This window comes from Microtus oregoni, unplaced genomic scaffold, assembly GCF_018167655.1.
Source record: "Microtus oregoni isolate MIOR12 unplaced genomic scaffold, Mior012 000045F_ref0000178, whole genome shotgun sequence".
In the NCBI taxonomy this organism is placed as follows: domain Eukaryota; kingdom Metazoa; phylum Chordata; class Mammalia; order Rodentia; family Cricetidae; genus Microtus; species Microtus oregoni.
Genome location: NW_024543219.1, coordinates 1681896 through 1705448, shown reverse-complemented (window position 1 = coordinate 1705448; position 23553 = coordinate 1681896). Strand labels below are relative to the sequence as shown.

General features: G+C 48.2%; 1 protein-coding gene and 1 pseudogene across 3 annotated transcripts in view; one reads left to right on the top strand and one right to left on the bottom strand.

Annotated features, from left to right (window-relative positions):
* Positions 1–6058: 6058 nt before the first annotated feature.
* The window catches only part of Atp8a2 (ATPase phospholipid transporting 8A2), a 537082-nt gene continuing 519587 nt past the window's right edge, over positions 6059–23553 (bottom strand). For all 3 annotated transcript variants that reach the window (XM_041633810.1, XM_041633811.1, XM_041633812.1), the window contains exons 36-37: positions 22010–22101; positions 6059–13789 (exon numbers count right to left, since the gene is read on the bottom strand). In XM_041633810.1, coding sequence (XP_041489744.1) covers positions 13692–13789; positions 22010–22101 — 190 coding nt within the window. In that variant the 3' untranslated portion in view covers positions 6059–13691. The remainder of the gene's footprint in view (positions 13790–22009; positions 22102–23553) is intronic.
* On the top strand, positions 8332–10082 carry LOC121434870 (annotated as a pseudogene).

Below are 23553 nucleotides of genomic sequence, written 5' to 3'. Positions count from 1 at the left end.
ATGACAGCGCCACTCCCCTCCCGCTTCATCCTCCACACAAATCAATCAACATTTCTTTGCTTTCTCATAATGTTTCTTCATTAATTAAAAAGCCCGGATATTCCTTTGACGCGAGAGCCTTCCAGGGATTAAGTAAGAATTGGGAACTCTTGAATCTCTTCCTGACCACTGTGGCATTGACTCCCTGAATGTTTTGGGGCCTTGATTCGCTGCCCTCTTTCTGTTCTGTTCTTCTGTGTGGAATCAGTGATCAACAGAAACCTGAAGAGAGATCCCTAGGAAAACCCTCAAGTTCCTCATGGTAAAGACATTGGGTGTAAGACTTCCACACTGCGAAAGAATGATTGGGGGGGGGGGGCGGTTTGAGACAAGGTCTTCCATATAGTTCAGGCTAGCCTGGAGCTCACTGTGTAGCCCAGGATAGGCCTCAAACTTCTGGCCATCCTCTTGCTTCTGCTTCGCATGTGCAGGGGTTGCAATTGGGAACCATCAGTTCCGGCTGCAACGCTGCAAAGTTTTGCTGGAGAATTTGGCTCTGAGAGTCATTTGTTTCACCTTCTACAGCTGTGTCTTCCAAATGTTTCTGACATTTATGCCCAGAATCAGGGCACCTGGACTCAAATCATAAATGTCCAGAACAAGAAACTAAAAAGGAATGCCCTAAAGGACCTTCTAAGTGAAAAATGGTGGTGGCATTTTAAGACTGATTTTTAAACACAGAAATTTTTAATTTCAGCCATCTTGAAGGGTAGGCCATTTAGAAAAATCATACCTTAATAACATAGTTTTTATTCAAGAGACTGAACAACCATAGGCCACCGATTGTCATCTGTAACTATAATATAAAATTACAGGGTGTGTACATATGCATGCAGACTCATCCCAGGACATACTGAGGACAATGGACTATGCACATTTGGGTTGTTCACACAGGACTCTGCAGTGCTGAGCTTGCTTGGACCCACTCAAAATCAGGCAAAACCAATTTAGAATCATTAATACCACATGCCCCGTGACCTCTGATGAGAGAGTCCAGTGTCTCTGAACCTGAGGGTTGTAATTTTCACCTCTGGGAGACAAAAGGACATCACATTGCACGCACCAGCTGCACACACAAACACAACCCCAACTCCTATCTAGATATTTTTTAACTGTTCAATATAGAGAAATACATATATTTATATAAACAGATACATCAAAAAAAGAAAGAACCCTAGAAGTAACTTAGGGCAGGGTCCTTATTTTTCTTCCACTAGCCAATCAGTAGTGATACACTCTGCCTGGGTTAACCTAAGTGTTTTGTTCCCAGCTCTCTGTCCCTTGATCAGTACTTTCTCTGTGATATGCCTGGTGGGCCAGTCTTGTTTCTTTACATGATGGTTTCATAACCCACAGGGGTTCTCTCAGCCCTGAGTCTCTCTCTGGCATGGCTGGTCATCTGAAGCCCTCTCTTGGACGGAATCAGATTCAGGAAATCATAGAGTAAGGGCTGGGCTAGGGCTGAATGCTGGAACCTTTAACAGGCAGGCAGTTATGTTCCAGCAAAACACACACACACATACACACACACACACGTACACACACACGCACACACACACACGCATGCACCTACACACATGCACGCGCGCACACACACACACACATGCACACACACACACACCATACCACATGTCCTCTCCCCAATTACTTCACATTTTGAAACATTTAATTTTATTATTAATTTGAGTTTTTAATGACACTGAATCTTTCATTTAACCTTCCTATCTAGTTAATTATATTCGCACACAGCAAGCCCCCAATTTTAACCATCTAGCTCAACAAACCATCCCCAGGTAAAAGAGTTCTCTTCCTTGGGACATGAGCTGTGCCTAGAATTGAGCCTCATATATAAGAAATTCCACAGCATTAAATCTTCTGTTTTGTTTTGTTTTTGTTTTTCAAGACATGGTTTTTCTGTGTAGCTCTGGCTGGCCTGGAACTCACAGAGATCCACCTGCCTCTGCCTCTTGAGTGCTAGGATTAAAGGCGTGCACCACCATTGCTTGGCAGCACAGACTCTTTTGTGTCTGTTTTTCCTTCCATGTAAGGACCACTGTTGGACAGAGCAATGGTTTGTGTCTTTCAATTGTGGTGTGGTATTCCATTGCAGGACTCTTAACTGATTATCTATATTACTGTTAACGGACATCCGGGAAATTTTCCATCTTATCCCACGATGCTTGCTTTGAGGTTAGCAGGGAGTCACTTCTGACACTTGGGGCCTTTGGAGAAGCAGCAGTTACAAGTTGGACAGCAGATGAAGATGAGGGTGTGTGTCTGTGTGCTGTGTGTGTGCGTGTGTGTGTGCGTGCGTGTGTGTGTGTGTGCACGCGCATGTGTGCGTACGTGCATGTGTTTGTCTGGTGTTGGAGATGGAACCCAGAGCCTCCTCTATGCTAAACAAGTTGTCTACCACTGAGCCACATTCTAGCCCAGGCAGAAAGGCTTTTGACCACAGAAAATAACGCATGAAGAAATACTTTTGGAAAGTTGGGGGGAAAATCAAAAACAATTTTTCTGCAAGTAATTTAGATAGTTCAAATAGTTCAAATCAAAACACATTTAAAAGGTTCAGAGTAGATGGTAAGAACACGAGTCTCATTCAAGTCTATGGGCGACTCATTGATAATGTTACAGCATCTGCTGGGTTAGGCCATTCAGAACCCAGGTGTGGGAGGAGACGGGGCTCAGTCTAGAGTGGCACCTTCCCTTTGACAACCGCCACTCTGGAGTATCAGATCCAGGGCATGTAATTGCAGCTGACGATGGACGTTTCCGGCCAGACTTTAAGAATTTTACGTAATTTTACCTATGTGTATGGCACACTGTCAATGGGTGAATATCCAAGAGCTGGCCCAAGTGGGTTTGCTGTAGGCAGCGTTGTAAGGGAAGGGTTGCAGCTGGCTTTGATAATGCCGACTGTGATGGTCAGCTTTAATTGTGAGCCTGACAGTTCCCAGAGTTACCTGGGAAGTCTTGATGAGGGATTACCTACACTGGGTTGGACTGTGGGTATGTCTGTGAAGTCAACTGATGGAGGAACCAGTCCACTGTGGGCAGGGCCGTTCCTTAGGTCCCGAACTGTGTGGCAAAAGCACAGTGCACGCGAGCAGGCAGGCATGCGTCTATTTCTCTCTTTCCCTGACTGTGGATGGGTTGTGACCACCTGTATTGGAAGTTCTTGCCTTGCCTTCCCCACAGTGATGGAATCAGAACCTGGATCTGGAGCTGAAATAAACCCCCTTCTCCTTACGTTGCTTTGTCTTTTATCACAGCAAGGGAAACGGAACCAGGACACTGACTGAGCATTCCGTATCAGAAACATCTGCAGACAGAAGCGTCCTAGAAGGTAGCTTTATATCACGCTTTTAAAATAATTTTGTAAACGAAATAAAATTCCATAGTGTGACTTTTCCACTATCTCAGGTTTTAAAGCTTTTAGATTCGGATGCCAGGGCCGTCGCTGAGTGGTAGAAGGCCTGCCTCGCGTGTGGGAGGCTCTGCCCTTGACTCCTAGCACTGCAGACAGAAGGAAAAAGGAAAGGGAAATGAGGGCGGGCAGCACAGAGGAGGATCTTTTGGTTTTCAGAATAGATGTGTGTAAGGAAGGCAGACCTGGGAAACACCACCACCAGGCTGAGGTGCAGCTCAGTGGCAGAGAGCTTGTCTAGAATGTGCTGGGCCCTGGGTTTAATCCTACGTTAGAAGAAGGAAAGAATAAAATGCCCATGTCGTGGGTTGATGATGTTCCCAACAGAATTTTTTTTAAAAAGTATTTATTTATTTATTATGTATACAATATTCTGTCTGCGTGTATTCCTGCAGGCCAGAAGAGGGCACCAGACCTCATTACAGATGGTTGTGAGCCACCATGTGGTTGCTGGGAATTGAACTCAGGACCTTTGGAAGAGCAGGTGATGCTCTTAACCACTGAGCCATCTCTTCAGCCCCCCGACGGAATTTGAACAGCTCTCTCCCAGTTTGCAGGTATGCGGAGACGACCCAGGAGGAAAGATTGTTCTAGACACAGTTCTTTCCTTTGGCTGACACATCCAAGGCTAGTGTGGCTTCTGGAACCTTTCCTCACGAAGGGTCCTGGCTACAGTAACCGCCCCTGGGTGCAAAAGGGCATTCCAAAATAAAACACAGTCCAGTCTTCTGCTTTAACCAAAGGTTTATTTGAAGTGCATTTGTGCAGATACACGCCAATTAACAGGATTGGTCAAAGCCTGATTAATACAACCAATGGACAAGGAGATATCCTTGGCATGGATCCCCTGCCAGGAAGGAGACTGACTTCACACCACCATGCTGTTGTCACTTAACGAAGGGCCAACATTAACAACACTGAAAATGACTCCTCTTCCAGAGAGAGGGAACAAACACCTGCATGTGTCACGGAAGCGCTCAGGTACCTCCTGAGAGACAGTCTAACAGGACCCCCAGCCAGCTTCCCTCTGCATGGCTAGATTAGGGCCTCTCCTTGGTAAACAGTATCCGAGCAATCTCAGAAAAGACATAACAAGAGCCAGGGCGCACATGGCTTTGCTCACATGACAGATACACCCTCACTGTGGGTTCAGAGACATGTAGGATGTGGGTCTCTACCCTTGCAGTGCAAGCTGCATTGCTCTGGGAGGGAGGTGCAGAGGGAGGAGCCCCGGTGCTGGGCTGCACTTGGTCATCCTTGGCAAGGAGGGAGAGGAAGCAGCAGGCTCAGGCCTTGCATAGACTTTCTGACTCGAACACCAGACAAGTCTTTACCAGCACAGGGATCTTGTTTGTAATTGCCATGGGATAATTGTACATAGTTATGGGCTATGCTGCCGGGATCTTGCTGGAAGGAGAGAAACTCCGTGACCAGGCAGGCATGTTTCCTCATTTTTTTTTTCTTTTTTAAATTGGTGTTTGCTGTTTTCCCTCTAAGCACATACCAAGCTACCTCTAGGAACACAGCTGGATCCAGTCCAGGCCCACGGCAAGTGGGTTGCTGTCTGTCTACTCCTCAGCTTTCCTCCCCTCTTTCTCACACAGGAAATCAGAAACTCGTCCCCGCACAAACCTTGTATTTATCTTATTTTATAGGACCTTGCTTGAGGCCCAGGCTGGCCTCCAACTCTTGATTCGCCTGCCTCAGCCTCCAGAGCACAGGGAATCACAGGCATGTACCGCCAGGAAGGGCTCCCAGCTTTTGATAAGCCCTCCTGACCCCTGCTTTCCAGGACAGGATGATTGGGATGGTGATGCTGTTTCAACTTTCCTCTTTCCATCTCTGCCATAAATCGCAGGCACCTGACACTTTGCTCCTGGTTTCTCAAACAAACAGGTCTCCTTCCTCTCTTGAGCCAGGTCAGAAGAAATGCCTGTGGGCGAATCCTGTCAGCCTGTTTTTCTTGGTCCGATGCCTGGGAGAGGGAGCAGAGCAGCTATCTCAGAGGCAGCAGTGAGAGCAGGAGTTTGTCTTCTGAACAGGAGCCAGCCTGGGTGGAGGAAGAATCAATCCTTTGTCTCCTCTCCCTGGGGAGGGCTGAGAGGTGTTGCTAAGGCTAGGCTGGGCTGGGGGTGGGGCGACCTCTCCCCTCTCTGCTCAAGGCATTCGCTCACGCTCACAGAGCTTCTCACTACTTGGATTTGTGTTGCTTCCATCCCCTCTTCTTCCCACGCAAGAAATCACGCATCTGGGGTGAGTGGGGAGCTTTAGAAACACCAGGGCACATGCAGTCTGAGATGTGGAAGTCAGTGAAGCGCAGTAAAGCAGAAAGGATGGACAGGGGGCTCAGAAGACATGTGTGAACGAAGGGTACCACACACCACGCTGAGTACTGGCCTCTCGCTTCTAGGCATACTTAATAGTGCCACTGTGGGAATCTTGAGCTGGTACCTCTGCTCCCCACGGGAAACCCTTCATGATGATGTTCTGTTAAGGCTAGCCTGAGCTAATATCCCCTTACCGTACTGACATAGACAACAGCCTTCGAGCCAACACAGAATTACTAACACAGCCAACTGATGCACGCACTCTTATTTTGCAGGGCCTTTATTTTAACTTTCTTATTGGTACATTTGATAATTCTAGCATGTTCATGCAGAGAATATGACATCTGTTCTGTTTAGTTTTTTTTTTCCTGTGTAGCCCAGGCTGGCCTAGAACTCACCATGTAGCCCAGGTAGATCTCCAATTCTTGTTCCTCAGCCTCCTGAGGGCTGGAACCACAGGTGTGAGCTGTCACACCAGAAGGCACGCCAGTCTCTTGATTTGACCTGATAAACCAATTTCTTTACTGAGTTCTCGCTTCAGATCTGTCGGGCCAGTTTCCCTGTTGAGTTTTTAAAGAGCCCAGAAGGTGAAGGCTGCATTCCAAACGCTGAAGCTAAAGCACCCCTTGAGTGACTTGGGGACAATGACCCTGGGCAGGGTCACACCGTGGCTGTGCTGTGCAACCCCTTTCTCGCGTTCCAGACAAAGGCACCTCCTCTGCCAGCAGGGCCGCAGACACTGGACTGCGGCTCAAGACAAAATCCCAGGACAAGAAGAGCTGACGGGGGCTGGAGAGATGGCTCAGCGGTTAAGAGTATTGCCTGCTTTACCAAAGGTCCTGAGTTCAATTCCCAGCAATCACATGGTGGCTCACAACCATCTGTAATGAGATCTGGTGCCCTCTTCTGGCCTTCAGGCATACACACAGACAGAATGAGCTGACGGGAAAGGGTCCTCATGATTCAAAAGAAAGGCTCATTATGATAACAAATGAGAGATTATACAGGATAGCTTTCTTTATTTTAAAAATAATGACCTGAAAGCCTACATATCCTTTTACATTTTCAGACTCTCATTACCTAGTTTCGCTTAAAAAACAAAAACAAACAAAAACATTCACCGATTGGGAACATACGTGGCTCAGCAGCAAACACCAGCCTTCACAAGGTCCTGCGTTCCATTCCCGGCACAGCCACACAAGCATTCCATAAAACACAAAGGAGGCAAAATGGTCAGATGTTCAAGGGCAGCTTCAGCTGCATAGTGAGTTCAAAGCCAGCCTGGACGACCTAAGAATTTATCTCAAAACAACAACCAAATCACTCACTGCTTCTTGATTAGCCACCATTGATTTTCGCTGGGCATACTTGAAGGCTTGGCAAAAAAAAGCAAATGCCCAGCTGGGCTCTGCCGGAGCCCAGGATCACCGGCTGGTACATTTCTCTCTGAATGTTGAAGATGCAGCGTCACTTTTCGCGAGAGCAGTTTATACCTCGCTCTCACGCCTTTGTCTTTGTGTTTGCACGAATGTGGGGAGTTGGGGAAAGTAACACTGACCCAGAAATCTGGGAGATTCTGCACCAAGACAGAGCAGATACATCAGTTCTGCTTCCTGGAGTAGCACACAGCAGACCCTGACCAGCTAGGCGGTGTTGCCAGGCTGCCCCATAGACTTGAGCAGGGTATTGCCTCCAATTATAGCGTGGGCTGTCCTCCCGGCAATCATCCCTGCGGCTGTGAAGAGAGCAGCAGAACCCAGAACTAAGCCAAGGGACAGTGGCTGCACTGTTTACAGTTTCAAGTACAGGATCGAGCCATACATAAGAACCTCTGTGAGCGGCCCCAGCCCCAGCCCCATCTTAGCACAAACCCGGGGCAGTTCCGGAAGTGCTGACCAAATGTGACCTGTCAGCTCAAGAGCCCCAGCTATGTGACAGGAGTGTCATGGGCCACATGACATCTCCACTGAGCTGACAGCCAGTGTGCATAACTTAGTCCAGTCCACTCTGTTCCCCAGGGAGGGGTTGTGTATGAGACATTCTGACCTCAGTTTAAAGATAGCCCAAATGACCCGGCTCCCCAGTGGGCCCTGCAAAAATAGTATACATCACACACCATGACAGCTGCTTTGCCTAGAAACCCAATTTAGTCATTCGGCTAGGAGAAAGCTTAATCAGGACAGAAAAAAAAAAATAGAAAACAATCCCTCCCAGAAATGCTTTCTCCTGCCTGTATACCTTATTACTGCAGAGACAGTTTAGTGCAGAGAATGTTTAGTCTGCTTCTCAAAGGAAGAAAATGCGCTCCAGAAAAATACACAACATAGCATAAAGTCAAAAGACAAGAAAACAAACAAACAAAGGACCCAAACAAAGACTTTCATTCACTAATCTGGTTTAAAAGCCTTCAAGCTCAAGAGAGGGCTAAGTATCTGACAAAAAGCTGAATTTTAATTCCATCTTTCCAAATGGGTTTAGTTCCCAAATGAAAATGAATTTTGACTCCTCTCTTCCCCACCCACTCCAGCCCCCAACATGGCAGCCTCAGCAAAACAGAAAATTCGGAAGGGGAGGCCCATCTTTCTAACAGACTTTCTGGCTGAGGATGGCTGGCGGAGGCAGCTATGTCTCCAAACCACCAGCTGGGCTGATGTAACAGGTGATCCGGAGAGGAGTCAAGGACGCGCATGGTACCAATGATGGCGCATACAGGGCACCTCCAACCAACCATTCCATCCACTCCACTGCTCCGCAGGCTGCTCAGAAACCAAACACCCACCAGAGCTGTCTTCCCAACTTGCCACCCTGCACTGTTTTCCTAGGGAACCTGCCCTGTAATGTTACAGAAGATTCCATACGGAGTTCTTTAGAGGATGAAATATCAGTGTGGTACACTCGTCACATGAACCCAGCCATCCAGACAGGTTGAACAGGTTGGGCTATGCCGAGTGTGAGAACCTGGGCGATCTGCTCAGTGCTCTGTGTCTCTAGGTAACAGGGGAAAACTCAAATGAGTTGCTGATCAAGCCCTGGACAAAGACAGGGATGATCGTTCTTTGGGTCAAGACAGAAATTTAGGTATCTAACAAAACACAGACTAGAGGACGCATCCTGCTGCAGATGGCTTTGAGGAGTACCCATTTAGAAGAGGCGACGATAACTTGGGAGACAAGTGTTGAGATCGGTACGATTCAGAGCGGAATCAGGATGGGTTTCAGACAGGTTTCAGGATGGCCCATGCTGAAATGTGGATATTGCTCTGGAAGCCAGGATCACTATGATGACCAAGGCTATGACTGCAGGATAGGCAGTGGGAGAAGAGAATTTGGTAGTGGGTACTGAAGGGTTGCTGACTACAGAGAAGGTGGGGACTGCTATGACAGGTATGACAGATGGGACGATTGGTCATAGAGCTCCACAGATGATTACTCTCCCGATGATTATAGGCATGATGGCAGAACCCCACCCCCCAACCCCAGACTGAATCTAAAGCCTTGGAATATTCCCAAGGAAGATGCTTCCTTTGCTAGTACCTCCCAGTAGAGTTGAGCAGCTTCTATCTTTGAAAGGGCAAAGCCTGTTGTCACAGCTGCTAGAGAAGAAAAGTAGAAGGGGGCGGGGCTACGGAAGGAACAGAAGGCATTGCAACATCAGCTGGACGAACCAAAACTAGATGGCCAACCCCAGGAGACACACACTGGTGGGCCAAATGAAGAAGCTCAAGAAAGAGAACAGTTGAGGACAGGAAGCGAGTCATGGCAGACTGGGGCCGCAGTTACATCTGGTAGAAATACACAAAGAAGAGGCTCTCGAAAATAAGCCATTCGATAGAGAAGACTGCCATTTTCCAGTCTCTAAACCTCCTAAATTGGTTGGCCTCTAAAGGTAATGCCAGCCCCTCTACCAAAGGAGAATGCGCGGGGGAAAGCGATGCTCAACACAGAGCTCAGACACAGCGACAGAGAGAAAGTAGCTCTGGCTCAGCCCTCTGAGGAAGGACCAGCAAGGAAAGAAGAAAGCAAAGTAGATGGGGTGAGGTCCCAAAGGCCAAAGTGGGAACTCCAGTTGTGGCCCTAGAGATGGAGAAAACAAGGACCACAGGAATGAGTTGGAGAGGAAAGTTGGCAAAAAGACTCAAGACTCTGGATCTGCCCAAGCAAAAGATATTTGAGGAGAATCCAGCCTCCAAATTCAGTTCTGCAAGCAAGAATGCTTCTCCCTCCGTGAATGGTGAAGACAGAATTGAGAGAGGAAACCACACCTCCACATCCTGTGCTTTCTCCTAGTCTCTCTGCCCTAGAGCATTCAAGGGCAAATCAAACTAGTCTTGCACATCCTGTTTCACCCCTTCTAAACACTGCCCTGTCTAAACTTTCAAATATGTCCACATTCTTTAAAAACCTTATCCCTCTGGTCACCTCATGTTCCTAATGACAGTGTCAGCCTCCCCAAAGCGGTCTCTGTAAATCACACACCTGGTCTCACAGGCCTGTTACAGGCCTGGTGTCACAGAAGCTGTGGTCTGAGGCATTCACTGTTTCTCTCAAGTGAACCAGCTCTGTGATGTCTTTGACTCCTGCTCCCACCCTGCCCCTAGTCTGCCTGTTCCTGGAGCTTCACTTCTCTACCCTTGGAGGTCAGAGTACTCCGATTGATGGACATGCGTGGTGACTAGGGGTGTATAAACGCGGAGGATGGAGTTGGAGCCCTTCAGCCTTGACTGGGGTGGTTTGAGGTTTCTGTAAGTTTCTTTCATGGGTGCCCATGCTAGTGCTTGGGTTTATAAGGTGACCTATGTTGTGAGGTTTTCTGCTCGAGAGGGTTAGCTTCCCTCAAGAAGCTAAGGATAATTGTGAGCGTGGGGACCTTGGGAGAGGGTTGAAGGGGAGGGGAGAGACAGGGAGAGGAACAAAGAAAAATGTAGAGATCAATAAAAAATAAATAAAAAAGAATAAAGGATAATGCAAAGAACTACTGAATAAGGCTTCTCTTGCAACACAGTGGCTTGACCTATCCGCATTGCTGTGCACCTTTGTAGCGGTCAGCTCCAAAGACGGCAGGTTTTCCTGTTGCAGTAAGTCAGGGCCCCTGCAGACAAATGAGACTTTGGTCTTAACGTGTAAGCCCTGGGCTTGCTGAGCAGGAGCGTTGGTTTAGTGGGCTGCATCAGTAGGCATGGCAAGAACTTATCCAGAGGGCTTGATTGGCCATAGCTAGGAAGCAGGCTTTTAGAGAGGTACCCACAGCTGAATGGGTAAAAACCCATCAGTTGTGGACAATGGAGAGGTAACTAGCCCTCTTCATGTCTATTTCCCTTCCGGACAGAGGCATCTGAAAGGAAGCCGCCATGCCCCACTCTCCTGCGTTGCTCCTCTGTTAAAATAAAGTCAGGGGTCAACTTACACGTTCCTGAATACACCAAAATTTGTGCAAAAATATCTCCTATGAAAATTATTTGTAATCTGTAGACATTACTTGGGGGATGTCTTGAGATGTAAAATCCCATCCTTAGGGTTGAGGGTTTGTTGTGTTTTTTTTTTTTCCTTCAAATAAATCTAGTCTTTAAAGTTGAAAGAAAGAGAAAGAACAGACGAAAGAAAGAGAGGAAAAAACTTGCAAAGAGCCTCGGGCACATCCGGTTGGTTTTCCTTTGCTCCCCACAGTTCTGCCCCCACCCCTCTGGGTAAAATGTACACCATGGCTGGCCCCCCTAATCTGAGGCACACTTCCTGCTGTTTTTCCCACATGGTACAGTCTGTTGGGATTCCAGCTTGCTGGGCATGCTATATTTTTTTCTTGCCTCAGGGAGCAAAGAGAGGTCATTTGCAAGATTCTTGTTAATTGTACCACTCTGCCTCCCTTCAAGCCATCTCAGCATCCTGGCCACGCCCTAAGTGAGAATCAGTTTTCTTACTCAAATCATAACCAAGTTTTTTGTTTGTTTGCTTGTTTTTTGGTGCCCATTCATCTCTGATGTTCCAAAAGTAAAACGTTAAGTAAAGCAAAGTGTAGCATCTCTTCTTTCTGAACGCAGCACCTTGGACTGCTCAGCCATCCCCCCAATACTGCCTTATTTTCTAAGCTAGCATACATCCCTGGTGGTATGGTACCAGTTCACCCGGTAACAAGTGCCCAGGAGTATTTACTTTAAGCCATCCAAAAACTCCGGTTCGGCAGCCAAAATAAAGGGAAGAAAGCATGCTGAGGCCGGCCCGCATTTTCTGAGAGCCCCCAGTTCTCGCATGCAGGCTTGGAGCATCCAGGTTCTGTTCCAGTTCAGAGTGGGGGCCTGCAGTGGCCCAAGCCTGGAACAGGCACTTCCCTTCTTTGTTTGAGAGACCAAGTCACTGTCCAGAAAGAGGCCCTTGGGCCTAAAACTTGCCAGATACAGAAAGGAGACCATGTGACTATTTTTAAAAGTTATGATCTTGACAATGTTTGGAATTGTTTTCCTTAGATGTGTATGGTGCCGAGCGTGGTAACTCACACCTATAACCCCAATATGCAGGAGGCTGAGGGTTGCTGAGAGTCTGAGGCTAGCCTGGACTACAAAGTGCATTCAATGCTAGGTGGGCATACAGTGTAAGACTCGTCTTAAGAAAATCAACCAGACAAAATGTCTACAGGACAAGGTCTGGTTTCTGCCACAGCGTACATGGGCTGATCATTACAACTGTCCATCAAAAGTAGGACTTGAGAACTTTCACTGTGATACGGTGAAAACGGGCTTTGTGTCTGCCTCCTGAGTCAGGTGTCCTTGGTCACCTTCCAGCGAGATCTCAGATGGGGTGCCCTGTGCTTACCCCCCACCCTAAGCTCACCCAGATTCTAGAATTTCAGAGTGCCAGTTTTGTCCCTTCAGTGCACAGAGGCGGAAAGCCTAAAATGGGCTTTGAGCATCTAGAGGCAGGTATCGATTCTGAGAGGCTGCCAGAGGCCTAGCTCAGAAGTGATATGCAGGGCCTGCTCCCCTTCCCATGGGATCCCCTCAAAAAAGACAATTAAGTGTTAGGCCAGGTGTGGTTCAGCCACTTCTCTTCAGTCCCAGAGCTCAAGGGCAGCAGTGGGGAGGGGCGGGGCGGGGTGGGGCGGGGCTGGGCGGGGCAGGGCAGGTGAGGCTAGGTAAGAAGATTCTGATGTCCACTTCAGCACGGAGAGAGGAATAAAGACACCAGGGGACCTGGATGGGTGGCTGCCAGCTGCGGGGCACCACACCCAGGGGCCAGCTGTGCAGATCTGCGGACAAGAGCACAGGGCGGCCATGGCAAGACCAAAGGCCTGCACCTAAAATCGGCGCAGAAGGCATGGAATTCTGGCTGGTTGCCTGGCTGAGGCTGGGGCTGGGGCCAAAAGAGCCAAAGAAATGTTCTCAGGATTGTCCTTCAACCGTAAGGTTTTCTGATTTCGGTGCAATCAAGAAGTTTATGCCGACTTCACGCAAAGAAAACAGGAATCCAAGTGAGTGAGCAGTCTGCAGAAAGCGAGGCTTGTGTGATCTGGACATGCACCGAACAGGAAGTAAGGGTACCCTGTTCCAATTACACAGGACTGGTCTCTAGTAACATAATGCCCCCTTCCTTTCTCCCAGAACCACTAGCGTTGATGTTTGAGCATTGGTGAAACGTAGTTTTTAATTTCACACCTCAGAGAGCCCAGCTGAATGCTTCATAACACCGTCAACAGAAGTTGGGCCAAGCACGGCAGACAAGCTGGGAGTAGAGCTTCCCTGATGCCTACACCCTGGGACTGCAAGGGGACAAGACAGCTGCTACCAAACTGGTCGGTTAAGGCCACAGAAATGTGTCTTCTGGTGTTGGGCTGTGGGCGCCAGTCTCTCTGACAAAGCCGTGTTAACACTGCTCGCCCTTTCCCCTGAGCCATCCGGGAAAGTCGCCTCATTTCTTCCTCGACTTCGTTTTGGTGGTGTCATAAGCACGGACTATTTCCTCCTGCGTGACAGCTCCATGCTCTTCTTGGGAAAAGGCATACCCGTCTACAAAGAAACGCACAGGAAGAAGTGGATTAGGGAACATTCTAGACTAGTGGTTTTCAAGCTTCCCGATGCCGACACCCTTTAATACAGTTCCTCATGTTGTGTGGACCCCCAACCATAAAATTATTTTGTTGCTACTTCATCACTGTAATTTTGCTACTGTTTGTATTGTGAATTATAAGGTCAATCTCTGTGTTTTCCCATGGTCATAGGCGTCCCCTGTGAAAGGGTCGTTTGACCCAAAGGGTCACGACCCACAAGTTGAGAAATGCTGCTCTGGACTAAGGATGAGCTACTTTCCAGGAAAACCCCACTGAACTGTGTGGTCACTGAACTTTCTTAGCTGTGGATACAGGTACCTGAGATGAAGACACCTGTGAAAGCAAAGGGGACCATGGCCAAGAGGGGTTGAGGTGGCAGGGGGCTGATCAAACAGGGGTGGGAATGGCTCAGAGTGGAAGGACTGTGTTTCCTGTGGCTGGAAAAAAATACCATGGACCAGGTGAAGTATAAACTGGACGTTTGTTTGTTTCATAGTTCCATAGACTCGGAGTCCAACGTCAGGAGGCCGTACCTGGTGAGGACTTCCTTGCTGCCACACAGCATGGAGGGTATCATACTCACTCCTGGACAACAATGTTAATCTACTATCTGCAATAGAGCTCACGTGACACCGTCACCCCTAAAGCGTCCCCCTCCACTCGGTCATCAGAGCAATTGCATGCCCACATGTATTCTGCAGGGCACTCAAACCACAGCAGGCAGGTTTTCTAATTTCGGGGGGCTCAATGTAGAGAATGTAAACAGGGACTAGTGGGCCATGATCCCACTCCCCTACCATCTATCAAGACACAAGGTCCCTCATCGGCCTGATGCTATTTATAAACCTGTCAGGAAAGACACCCTTAAGAGCGAAGTTGTCAAAGCACACAGGATGCTTGGAGAGTCCCAGGTCATATGTCAGACTGGTTCTGGCAGGTAATTGAAGTGGGTTTGTTGCTGAGTAACAGAGGAGAAAGAACACGCAAGAGGGCAGATTTAGTGAATAGTTCCATGACCACAGAAGGACTGAGCCTCACAGGGTGATAAAACAAGCATCACTTCTATACACAGCTTGAAAATGGCTCAAGGAACCTGCCCATTGGTGACACACGATACTATGTTCCCACTTCTCAGCTGAGGAAACTGAGGCCCAGAGACATTTTTACTTCCCTAAGTCACAGATCCAGGAAGCAAAGTTGGGCAGTGTGACAACTCCTGAGAACTCTTGCTCTGGCAGAGGGACAGAAGTCTGAGTGCTCATCAGTTAGACGTCCCCGCCAGAAGACGGCACAGTCAAATCCTGACAGTTGTCGGGATCCTGTCTTCCTACTGTGCTTTATCAATGGAGCTGTCTGACTACTGATGTGCTATTTTTAAACATTTTTCTTTTTTTGTAGTGTGGGGGATGGAACCCAAGGCCTCCTGCATCCTAGGTAAGCACTCTGAGTCATACCCTCCCTCTCCCGCCATATTCTCTAAAAGGACAAAAAGAAATCAGAAAAGGCAGGCAGCTGTCAGCTTGTTGATTGGGTCGGTAATCTCCTCAGATGTTTACAGAGAGTAAAGTCTGCAGGGTGGGAAGACACAGTCACAAGCAGGACAGGCTGGCAGAAGGCTGTAGGGGAAAACTCCATGCTGTTGTTCATTTGTGTGGCCAGAACCCAGAATACCTGTCCCTAGGCTGGCTTCCTGTCCTTCAGGAGAATGAGCCTGCCAGCTATTCCACAGAATTCTAAAGGCTTGGATGGGGCCCAAGGATTCTCAGGCATAGTGGGCATAGACACTGGGGGTCCCTGAGGACACAGGGTCTGGGCAGTTGGGAGGAAACTTCAGACCTGGCAGTCATAGGAGGGAAGATGAAGTCAGGGAGACTGAGAACGCAGGGAAAGTGGGAAGATAGACCCTGTGTGAGCAGAGATGCAAAGACACAGACTCCTGCCTGCTGCCCATTTCCAGCAAAAATGAAACCCCCAAACAGGAAGTCCCACCTGTGACATTTTATTTGTATTTTAATAAATAGAGCTTGCCTGAAGATCAGAGTATAAAGCTAAGTCACTAGAGGCCAGGGAGTGGTGGCACACACCTTTAGTCCCAGGACTTGGGAGACAGGAGGCAGACGGATCTGTGTGAGTTCAAGGCCCCCCTGAGCTACACAAGGTGGATCCAGAAACAGATCCAGGTGGTGGTGGCTCACACCTTAAACCCCAGTGTTTGAGAGGCACACATTTTTAATCCCAGAACTAGGGAGGTGGAGACAGGAGTGATATGGCTGGGTGGAGAGAGATCTATAAAGAAGGAGAGACAGGAGCTCACTGGAGTGTGGAGCCTGAGGTTTGGTGGAGACACAGTGCTGTCTAGGCAGTCTGAGGATCACCCCACTTTGGTCTGAGCATTGGTAGAGGTAAAAGGTCTCTCTAGTGGCTGACTGCTCTGCTTCTCTGATCTTCAGCTTTAACCCCTATATCTGTCTCTGGGTTTTTATTATTGGGGCTGCATCTACCATGTGGTTGCTGTCGGGAAGCAGCTCCCAGTATAGCATGGGCCCCATAGCCAGGCCAAAGCCAAATGGAGGCTGGGGAAGAGGGTTCAGCAGATGCTTGCTGTTCAAACTGGGGAACTGACTTTGATCCCTGGGACCCACATAAAGGTGTAAGGAGAGGCTGAGCCTACAAAGTTGTCCTCTAACCTACACACACACACACCGGGTACTCCCCAGAAGTGGGGTGGTCCCTGAGTAGAGGCAGAAGCCAGCCTGGCTGGGAATTTCCACTGAAGCCACACCCAGTCATCAGGCCTGGGGACAGCGGCTGCTGTGGGACAATGGTTTTACCCTGTAAAGATTTGTTTCTTGTACTTGTTTAAGAAAATGCTGATTGGCCAGTAGCTAGGCAGGAAGTAGAGGTGGGGCAATGAGAACAGGAGGATTCTGGGAAGAAGAAATACTCAGTCTGCAGCCGTCATCCTGACACAAGATGTGACAGTCTCGCCAAAAAAGGTACCAAGTCATGTGGCTAACACAGACAAGAATTATGGCTAGTATAAATTATAAGTGTTAATAAGATAGATAAATAAATAAATAGGGGCTGGAGAGATGGCTTAGAGGTTAAGAGCACTGGCTGTTTTTCCAGAGGTCCTGAGTTCAATTCCCAGCAACCACATGGTAGCTCAAAACCATCTGTGATGAAATCTGGTGCCCTCTTCTGGTGTACAGGCATACACGCAGGCAGAATGTTGTATACATAATAAATAAATAAATAAAATAAAAATTAAAAAAATAGTTAATAAGAAGCCTGAGCTAATAGGCCAACAAGTTTCTAACTAATGTAGATCTCTGTGTGTTTCTTTGGAACTGAACGACTGGACCTGGACGGGCAGGAACCTCTGTCAACAAGGGGCTTCCTTATGGTGCTGTCCACACAGGTGGCCTTGCTTCACACGTCTTGCTTCTGTGAGGTAAGGAACAAAGGCTGGGTCTCGCCCCTGTTCCCAAAGATCTTCTAGAAATGGGCCATGGCTTGCTGGAGTTCTCTGTGAAGAGGAGGGGCTTCTCCCCCTCTGCCTCATCTCTGTCCAGGTCCCTGCCCTGACCACGCACAAGGTGTGCTTTGTGAGGCATTTTTACTGCGATCCAAGAGGACAGTCTTTCTTGGAATAGTTTAAAGCAAAATCTAGTTCAAAACAACAACAAGAACAACAACGAAACCCTAGTGTGTCCTTTGGTACCAAGGCTGTGTTACCACAGTTAACCTTGATGATGTGCATTCTACAGGCCTCTAACAAGGAGGAATGTTTTGTGTGTCCCTGAGGGCCATCAGGTCCCCGCAGCTGCCCCTGGATGGGATGTACTGCTGGAATGACGGCTGTGCCTGTGGCTGCTGCAACCCACAGGGGAGACCCTTCAGTCTGAAGGAAGCCATTGTGGTCAAGGGCAGGCTTTCCAGAGAGAGTCTAGGAATGAGGCAAGAGGGGAGAGGACTACTGTGCTCCCTCTAAGAAGATGGCATTCTCAGAGGGCTGGGCAGCTATCCTGGATGGTGACCAGATGGCTGGAGTACCAGGGGCACAAAAGGGAACTTCTTGTCCTTGCTTGACCGTTACTAGGCTTTGTAACCTTGGACTGGTGAAGCTGTCTGGGTTTGGCTTTGCTTCTCTGTAAGATGAAATGGCCTGGGACAAGGCAAGTCCTACCTCTAATAGCTCCAGTCCTTCCTGAGGGCTCCAGGATGCTTTACCTCGAAAACTGCTAAACTTTTTACATCTCTGTGTATATCTGTGTTTGTGTGTGTGTATGTGTGTAGGGGGGTGTACTGACTGGTTTTGTGTGTCAACTTGACACAAGCTAGAGTCGTCAGAGAGGAAGGAGCCTTCAGTTGATGAAATGCCTCCATGAGACCCAGCTGTAAGGCATTTTTTAAATTAGTGATCAATGGGGGAGGGCCCAGCCCATGGTGGGTGGTGCTATCCCTGTGCTGCTGGTCTTGGGTTCTATAAGAAGGTGGTGCTGAGCAAGTCATGGGAAGCAAGTCAGTAAGCAGCTCCTGTCCATGGCCTCTGCATCAGCTCCCTCCTCCAGGTTCCTGCCCTGTTTGAGCTCCTGGCCTTGACTTCTTCAGTGATGAACAGCAATGCTGAGGTGTAAGCCAAATAAACCCTTTCCTCCCCCACTTGCATTTTGGTCATGGTGTTGCATCACAGTAATAGAACCCCTAACTAAGATAGGGGGTTATGGATGAAGGTTGTGAGTGAATGAATGTTACGATATAAATATTATTAGGGTTAACACAAACATAAGTAATCAAAACAGAAGTAAATGAATAATAAAGACTAGTTAGGGGTGTTGTTTTGGACACCCAACTCTGGAAGAGTCTTAATTTCATGGCTACAGAGGCTGGTAAGGGGCTGCCTCAGTTAACTCTGTGTGAGGGTTTCTAGGCTTCACTTCTGAGAGACAGGCAATTATTCTTTCTCATTCTGACCTGTTCTCAGGTGAGCAGAGTGTGACCAAATGGCCTTCCTGAGGCGGAAGGATAGTAAGTTCAAAGCTAGGTGGGGCAACAGATTGAGAATCATCTTAATGGGAAAATGAAAAGAGCTCTGGCACTCTTCATCAATGGCAGAGGGCTTGCCTGGCGTAAGGTTCTGGTTCCCTCTTGAATGCAAAGGAAGGAAAGGAGGAAGGAAGGGAGGGAGGCAGGGAGGCAGGGAGGACCACGTGCTGATAGATGTATCCTAGGAAGGGGTAAGGTTTTCCCAGGCAGAAAATCTCTCCTTTTAGAAACCATGCCTGATGGGAGTTAGGCTGGCACAGGTCCAGCGAAAACATAGGTCACGGGGTCACTCACTGACTCCACCTGCTGACCCCAAAGCCTGGCTAGGAAACAGGGTTTCTTTCTAGATTAATTTGGAGAACATTCATCTGGTATTTGCACCCCAACTCTCTGTATTTCCCACTTGAGTTCATCATAGGACGTCTTGGTGGGGAGCTGGGGACCTAGAGGAAGCATTTTCTGATCCAACTTGCCACCCTCCCTGGCTCCTGCTCTTAGATCCCACCAGAATCTATGAAGGGCTCATGGGAGGGGCAGCAATGGAGAGGTGTGTGGTTTATTTCTTTAGTTGTTTTGTTTTGTTGGGGTAGAACATTTGGTGAAAGTCAAGTCGACAAAGTCAAGTCATTCCCCCCTCCCCCCATTTTGGAATAAAATTCTTTCTCTCCATTTCCTTGATCCTGAAATCGGATAGTAGTTTAACAAAAGTATTATTTCAGAGGTGATGTGAACCATGGTGCTGATGAGGAAATTCAGACTGTGTAAGAAATACTGATCTCAATCATTAGTGCTGCACACTGGCTGGTAATGAGAGCTGTAATTTTCTAGTTTTCATCACTACAATGGAACATTCAAAGCTGAGAACCTTATAAAGAAGATTTATTTCATCTCACAGATGGAAGTTAGAAGTTGAGAGACCATATCTACGGATGTGTATGTTGGCAGGGTCCCAAGGTAGCACAGGACATCACATGGCAAGAGACAGGGATGTGCACATGACTTCTGGTCTCTGTCTCTCTATCCCTCGCTCCCCCAGAGAGTCACAGGATTCAGTTATGAGGGCTCCGCCCTAATGACTGACCCTAACCCTAACCATTGCTAAAGATTCTGACTTAAGTTCTGTCCCTTTTACAAACCATGGTGATAGCAGAGCACTGAAGATCACAGTCTCCCAGGTTTCAGGGAGGTTGGGGTCTGGGACAGTAGGACAGCTGGAGGGGGGGCGGACAGTCAAGGCTCAGAGACATTACATAGGCCTTCTGAGATCCAGAGCTAGCTCTGGGCACTTGAAAGTCTTGTTGGGAATGGCAGGAGCATTCTAAGCTGTTTAACAGGCTCCAGTACTACTTATTGAGGGTTTAAGGTTTTGTTGAGATTTTATTTTTATTTTTTGAGTATGAGTGTGTGTCTAAATATATATCTGTGCACCCTGTGTGCCTGCAGAGACCAGAAGAAGATATCAGATTCCCTGGGCCTGGAGTCACAGATGGTTCTGAGCGCTAAGTATTGAATGTGGGTCTTCTGGAAGAGTAGCTAGTGTTCCTAACTGCTGACCCATCTCTCCAGCCCTCTACTAAAGCTTGAAATCAATGTGGTAATGTGGTCTGATTTTAGAAGCTGTCTTATTTCTTGCATCTGTTCAGTAGACTTTTTTAATTTTGACTTTCAAGGGTTGACTTAAGGAAACCATGAGGTCATGTTAAGAGTTCTAGCTTTCTTTTAGACGTAAGAGAACATATGTAATTGTTTTGATACTGAAACATGAACCTCGGCCTTGTGCATGCTGAGTAAGAGGTCTGTCACTGAGCCCTGTCTCTTGCCCTTATTTCACTTTCTGAGACAGGATCCTGCTGAGTTGCCCAGGCTGGCCTTGCACTCACTTTGTAGCTCATGCACCTTTGAACTTGTCATCCTCCTGCCTCAGTCCCCTGGTCTGGCTGCACATATTCTTTCTGTGATTACTCTGAGACATTTGTTAGGGAAGCAGTGTGGTTCATAGTGTGAATTTATCCATCCAAAAGGCTGTACATACTTCCTGTGATAATGTGTAAGGATGTCATACAATTCTATTTTCTTTTTCCAGAGGAAAAAGTCGAAACTTTGAGAAGTCCACACACTATCCAGAGCTACTCAGCTAACTGAACAATAGCCACAATATCTAGCATCTACAGAACTCTTTAGTTAGGTCCAGCACTCCCCTAGAGCCCTGTATATATGATCTCATTTTACCCTCCCAACAACCCCAGCTGGGTTCTCACATTGTTCCCATTTTACAAATGCAGACACGGAGAGGAAAAGTGGCCAGACAGGAACCCAGTGTTGTGACTCCAGAGGGGACCCCTGCAGTGTGAGTCCAGAGGGTGACCCCTGCAGTGTGAGTCCAGAGGGGGACCCCTGCAGTGAGAGTCTAGAGGGGACCCCTGCAGTGAGAGTCCAGAGGGGACCCCTGCAGTGAGAGTCCAGAGGGGACCCCTGCAGTATGAGTCCAGAGGGGACCCCTGCAGTGTGAGTCCAGAGGGGACCCCTGCAGTGTGAGTCCAGAGGGGACCCCTGCAGTGTGAGTCCAGAGGGGGACCCCTGCAGTAAGAGTCCAGAGGGGACCCCTGCAGTGAGAGTCCAGAGGGGACCCCTGCAGTGAGAGTCCAGAGGGGACCCCTGCAGTGAGAGTCCAGAGGGCACTCCTACAGACTGCTGTGCTTGGAAAATCCCATCAATCCTCATGCCTTGACTTCTACCTCACCTCTTCAACATGGCTGTACCCAGAGCCCATGATGATGACCTAGAAGCCACAACATAGCACTACGACCTGTTGTATACAGGTGCTCTCTGCTTGAGCCTCTGAGTTTGTGCCCTCAGGGCTTTGCTACACCCTCCTTGGGCCATGGGAAATAGGGAGGAGCCGAGGGCTGGTGGGTAACATAATACCATCCTTCTCTGCCCACTGAGAATGTCCCTGTTGGCAGGCAGAACTCAGTGGAGCTGCCCAGCAGACCATCAGTGTGCTCTTTGTGAGCTCCAACCTTCAGTTCCCAGAAAGTATTCTCACTCTATCAGGTGTGGTAGCCATCCCTGGCCTGGCTGCCTCACTCCCCCTGCCATCTGCCACCCACCGCTACCCACTGTCACTTACGGGTGACACACTGCTGGATGGAGCCTGCTCGGAAGAGGGTCGGGGGTGTCTTCCTGCTAAGTCGCTTGATCAGACGGTCACGCTCGTTCATCCTGCAAGAGAACAAAGAAGGTCAGGGGTCAGATCACCCCAACACCTCTCTGAGGGATCCAGATAGCCTCAGACTGAGAGGAGGGGTAGCATGGCCTCCTGTATCAGAATGTTCGTTCCTGTTTTAGAGGCACCAGGCAGTATGTATGCCCTTTCATGTCAGGACAATATCTATCTCCTCCCTCCACCTCTCTCTCCATGTTAAAGCCAACCCCAGAATGGTTATGGACTTGGAGACTGGACCTGTCGTACGGTAAAATGACATACAGATGGAAAGGCGATCATGAGTCAGACACACACACACGGGGAAGTCTATGTGAGTACCCAGGCAGAAGACACGGGGAAGCTGCAGACATCAGCCCTGTGGACATTTCTGGCTTAGATTCAGAGCTCAGGACAGAGAGGCGTTCGTCCTTTCTGAGGCACTTGGTCGAAGTAGCTGGAATTCCGAGAAGACAAGTCCACCACCCACACTGCTGTTTGCCGAAAGCTCAAGCACCCTAAGAGCCTGGAGCCTGAGGATACCTGTGCAGAGCACAGCCCCTGCATGTACCCAAACAGTAGAGACTAGAATTGACTTCATAAAATTAAGAACTTTAAACTGGGCACAGTGGTGCACACCTGTAGCTTCAGCTACTCGGAGCCCGAGACCCGAGCATCGCATCTACCCAGGAATTTGAGGCTAGCCTGGGCAAATAGGTAGCAAGATCCACTCTAAACAAAGCAAAATAAAACAAACAAAAACCCAAAACAAGTAGGGCTGGAGAGATGGCTCAATGGTCAAGAGCACTTGCTGCTCTTGCGGAGGACCGAGGGTCCAATTCATTCATTCATATTTGTGTTTCTGCTGGACTGTTTATCTTTTTGCTGCTAAGTCATAGTGGTTTCTTGTGTAATGGACATGCCAGGTCACATGACGGCTCACGATCATCCATAACTGCAGTTCCAAGGGATGTGATGGCCTTGGACACTACGCATATATGTGGCGCACATACACACAGCAGGTCAAACACTCACACACGAAACTTTAAAACTCTAAGAAAAGTTAAAATATATCAAAGGACCTTACAAAGGAGCAAGAGGAAACTACAAAATGGGAGAAACTAAAGTGGTATATTATTTGCATTTTAATAAATTAATCTTGCCTGAAGACCAGAGGCAAAGCTAAAGCCACTAGAGGTCAGGCAATGGTGACACACACCTTTAATCCCAGGATTTGGGAGACAGAGGCAGATGGATCTCTGTGAGTTCAAGGTTACCCTGGTGGTGGGGGAAGTCCTTCTGTCTATGTGTTGCTTTTATGGTTAATGAATAAATCTGTTTCAGTCAGTGGCTTAGCAGAATAGAGCTAGATAGAAAAACTAAACTGAATGCTGGAAGATAGGAGGTGGATCAGTGAGAAGCCAAGGCGCCGTCAGAGGAGAAAGTGTGAGCTGCCAGTTAGAACCTCGCTG